Consider the following 4,781-nt stretch of genomic DNA (forward strand, 5'->3'; position numbering starts at 1 on the left):
CACACATTATAATAATATTATCGTCGCACATCGTATACAGGTATAACATAATAAAAAAAACACTCGGGAACCGGTCTTCGCGCGCAGGCCAATGGAGTTCGTCGACCGCCCCCACGTCTTCGTAAACTTTCTTGCTCTTTGTCCGTTCGCTGAACGCCACCGCCGCCGCCGCCGCCTTTCTTCCCCCTCGGCCCACGACACCGCCGGCCGGGCGAAAAGGATATTCTGCTAGGCATCGGGACTGTCACCTTCTAATGCAGAGTACAAAACAAAAAATAAATTTAAAAAAAAAAAAACCGTCGCGCTATTACGGATATCCCAATTCGGAAGGAGAGCGGCGTACGGGCGAGCTTCCCCGCCGTCAACGTATAAAAAGACCTCGTGCAGCACCACCGGAAGCCACACTCGTCTCGTACGCCGTACCGGACCAGTCTTCGCAATATTATAGTTCTTGTATTATATATCTTTCGTACATTATCGAACATGACATTCAACGAGAAGTTAGTTTTGTTGTTGGCGTGCACGTCGTTCGCGATGGTCGCCTGCCAAGTTCCCGGATTCGGCGGTTGCCCGGATTTCGACTCCCAGCCCGACTTCGACATGAACAGGGTAAGCCATTATTAGCGATAAAGTCGAATGAGTATGACAGAATAGCCGTTTGATCGTTTGAACCATTGTGTAGTTTAATATATAATATTGTCACTGGAAAAGCAATTTAAAATATAATTTAACGTTATAGTGCGATGCGGTGGTGCTAAGCTCGAGCGCGAAATTAGAAATTCTGAATTGGATTTTTTTTTTTTTTAATATTGTATCTTTGTGTTGTCGACTGCCGGGAAAGCTTTGTTGAATATAGTATGTACAACGCGGTCTGCTATTGCCATTCTGTATTGTCGAAGGATTTGAAAACGGGGTCGTTCTCGCAAATCCTTTGGATTTCAAAATTCACCCCGTCGTGTCCGTACTTACTCGACAATACGGTTTTCGAAAAGTCCGGGTAAACATCCGATAGTTATACGAGACTTCATTGAAAACGTTTGGCGTTCGGTGTAAAGACCATTTTCGCCTTGTTAAACCCTCGGAGCGACGGTAGAATTGTACCTATTGTACTGTATAATAATCACTACCTATGTATGTTTGCTTTAAATCTCAACTTGGGTTATATTCGGTTCTGCAGTTGCCATCAGGCATTGTCAGATTTAGTTAAGCCGCGTTCGCTTATATTGAATAATAAAATAAATATACATCAAAACCGTTAAGATCTAAATGCCCCGACATGCCATTGCTAAATGTTTTTATTCATTAGTAAAAAAAAAAAATTAACTAGTTATTGGTTATAAGTTTTTTTCTTAAAACAAAAAATAGTAATTATTCTATATTGAATATTATTTATGTTTAGTCTTTATCAATAAATGTATAATTTAAGTAGTGTTGAATCATTAATACATTTGCATTTGTTGTACTCAGTTTTGAATTTAAATCGGATTGGTAGTATGAACGTAAATCGAAATTTGAATCGAGCAATAGACCATTTTTATTGGTTTCTCAAATACCATTAGTTGTTGGTCCATTACATTTTAATTGCAAAACGAAAAGTTTAAAATGGGACTTTATAAATAATTGTACTTATTTTTTTTTTTTTTTACTTCAATATTATACTATCATAAAGTTTGTGCGGAGAGGGACATTATTTGAATAATTTTTTTATCTAAATACAAAATTATCTTTTTTTTATGCTTTCGGTTAAAATTATTCGTTATTTCTTATTATTTGAGTACAAATATTTATTATTTGCCGATACATTTTTTTGTTCGTTATTTTTATTTGTATTTAGGGTTTGAAATAATTTTACAATACAACTATTTATTATTCGATTCATAATAAATATGTCCGACTCGGACACTATTTAGAGAAATTGAGCAACACACCGTAAAAGTTCTCCTGGTTTTTAGCCTATAATTTGTTTATATTTTAGATGTACATATGCTATTTTGGTAGACATTTATTTGTGGCCGATAAATGTTTCCACATTTAAACAAAAATCATTAAATAACGCCATCGTATCGTGAAAAGTAATCAAGAAAACAATTAATCAACCGAGTTTGTAAATTCGTTAATTCGTCGTCAAAAGGTCCTACATTAGTTTGTCGGATTATATTTTCCATGCTCAATGACGTATTAATTATATCGTTTCTATAGAACTGAGAAAAAAAACTTTTTCTGAAGACACTTAATTAAAAGATCTTCATATGAGTTAAACATTCTTTGTCCTCATTGTCGATTGGAAATCGTGGATATAATAATTTACAGTGATCGAGCATAGGTAAATAATAGAAATATTATTTTCGAATAGAGAAATTAATTCTGGTAGCGTCGATCGAGCCAAGGCCAAACAATAATAACAATAATAATCGTTACGTTTGTAAACCAATAATTGCTGCTTTTGATCACAAACTCAAATCCTGTTACTACTGTACACTGGGGACTACTTACGGTGTCTGTCAACGATATTGTTTGATTTTTAGAGGAAAACCGAATAATTTAAATTGTAACTGTCGGTGTATTATAATAACTGTCAACTTTGTAATGATATGTAATATTACTGAAATGACAAACTTTGAACGCGAATGAATGGTATTATTGTTGACTATATACATTTATGCTGTAGTTTTCGTAGCACGCTATAATACACATTACACAACTTTCTTTTTAAAGAAACAATTTTTATCATTTGTTGATTAACGTTAATTTGATTTGTTTTATGGATTTCAGTACTTGGGAACGTGGTACGAAGCCGAACACTATGTGAACGTTTTCGAAATCGGAACACGATGCGTGAAGACCAACTACACCAAAGCCGTCGACGGCCGTTACTTGGTCACCAACGAAATCATGAACAGATTGTAAGCGGATACGAAGATCTTATAAAAAAACAAAAGAATCTCCTTTAATGGTCTTAGTTTTAATTAATATTATTATTTTTTAGCACCGGAGTGAAACGCGTTTTGGACGGTGAAATCAGATTGGTCGTCAAGGGAGCCGAATCCAAAATGAACGTCAAGTACACCACCCTGCCAAGTAATAATACCACTCATTGAATTTACTAAAATAAGAAAGTCATCATGTCCCAAATAAACAATGTTGTTAATGACTACAGCGTATTATAAACAAACAATGCTGGCTTTACAACGAAGCTAAATAAGTAATAACCATTCCTTTTGATTGAAATAATTGAAATAACAGGCAAGGAGTCACTTCTTCCAAGTCGACAAGTTTTAGAGATTTGAAAAAAAGAACAATGCATATTTTACTAATATAAAATTAGTTTAGTGTTTTTTGCGATTCATGAATTGTCCAAGACTGTTATGAACTATTAAATTAAGTCAGAGTGGTATATCCGGGAGGTCAACTCGTCGACAATAATTTATAAATGACTTAACATATTATATACAGTCTAATGTTCTTTTTTCTTCTATAAACTATAACCGAGCGAAAGTAACGACCGTTTTTTTTCCTTCCAGTCCCGTACACCACTGAACAGATGATCTTGGAAACCGATTACGATTCCTTCGCCGTCGTCTGGTCTTGCTCGTCTCTGGGCGTTGCCAACACCCGTAAGTGCTACACAACACTATATGCATTACAATTCATCTATTTCGCTTTAACGTCAATGGTTATTTTTTTTTAATGACACAGAAAACGCGTGGATCTTGACCCGTGAAAAGTTGGCCCCAGGCACAGTCATGCAAAAGGCTTACGGAGTTTTGGACAAATACAAGATGAGCAGAACTTTCTTCGTCAAGACCGACCAGAACAGCTGCGCCATCGCCGAGGCCGCCCCGAATGAGGTGACCGACAACAAATGGAGAAAGAGGAGCTTGTACTAGGCCATCCGCAAAGAACTCAACAGTACAAATGAACAGTTCATTTTAATTTATACTCGTAGGCTTAAGAATAATTTATTTATTTATACGACATATAATATGTAATATTGTTAAATACGAAAACCGACAAATAAAATCAATCATATCTGAGTATGATTATAAAAAAATATTATGCACTTGCACGTATTTATCGTTTCCTTTTTTTCCTAAGTTTCAATTTAGACTTTAAAAAGTATCAATTTCCCATTAAAATCAATATGCAATTCTATAGTTACAAACGTCGTTCCAATAAAATTACGGTAAAATATACCTTCGAAATAAAGAAATTTTTAATTCAACATTAAAATAGTTAAAGTAGTATATAATATTTAATTTTGTTCGTATAAGTCATATTACTTATTAAAACATGATATATAAAAAAAATAATAATATAATACAAACAAATTAAAAAAAACAAGTTTGTATAATTCAAATTCGAATAAAACTTAATTTCGTAAGTAAACAGTTTTTTAGTATTTAAGTCATTATAAACTGCATCTTTTAACCTTCAGTTTACAATGATTTTGGGAAAATTATGACAATTAACTAATTATTACGTTAGATGAGTACGGATTTTATTTTTTACTTTTAAATTTAGTACAATATGTACCTACTTACGGAATAGAAATCAGTAGTCACAATTTTTTCTAATTAATAACTAGATGAACTCCATTGAATATTAAGTGATTTACATAAACCAATATAATTATGATTTCAATATTCACGAGCCAATATTGATTTTGTTGAATTGTTGTTTTGATTGTTGATTTTGTTGAATTGTTTCGAGTATTAAATGTTTGTTTTTTGTCATAACATGTAGGTTCGCATAAAAGCATTTATTCTAGATTGGTTTTATTA

General features: G+C 33.5%; 1 protein-coding gene across 1 annotated transcript; it reads left to right on the top strand.

Moving 5' to 3' along the window:
* Positions 1–388: 388 nt before the first annotated feature.
* On the top strand, positions 389–4,053 carry LOC126833077 (apolipoprotein D-like). Its single transcript, XM_050564220.1, has 5 exons — positions 389–609; positions 2,773–2,903; positions 2,987–3,078; positions 3,522–3,614; positions 3,697–4,053. Exons 1-5 carry the CDS (start codon positions 484–486, stop codon positions 3,885–3,887), a joined length of 633 nt encoding a protein of 210 aa, XP_050420177.1. The 5' UTR covers positions 389–483; the 3' UTR covers positions 3,888–4,053.
* The last annotated feature ends 728 nt before the right edge of the window (positions 4,054–4,781 follow it).

Source organism: Adelges cooleyi, unplaced genomic scaffold, assembly GCF_023614345.1.
Source record: "Adelges cooleyi isolate 19-005CV unplaced genomic scaffold, UGA_ACOO_1.1 ACOO_flye_CR_arks_rails_tigmint_CR_PRNA_1, whole genome shotgun sequence".
Lineage (NCBI taxonomy): Eukaryota > Metazoa > Arthropoda > Insecta > Hemiptera > Adelgidae > Adelges > Adelges cooleyi.

What these genes read in the sequence shown, in the direction of transcription:
- LOC126833077 (XM_050564220.1), top strand. Translation starts at nt 484, where the DNA reads ATGACATTCAACGAGAAGTTAGTTTTGTTGTTGGCGTGCACGTCGTTC. An exon ending in CCGACTTCGACATGAACAGG is followed by an intron (nt 610 to 2,772) that starts GTAAGCCATTAT and finishes TATGGATTTCAG; the next exon opens with TACTTGGGAACGTGGTACGA. An exon ending in AACGAAATCATGAACAGATT is followed by an intron (nt 2,904 to 2,986) that starts GTAAGCGGATAC and finishes ATTATTTTTTAG; the next exon opens with CACCGGAGTGAAACGCGTTT.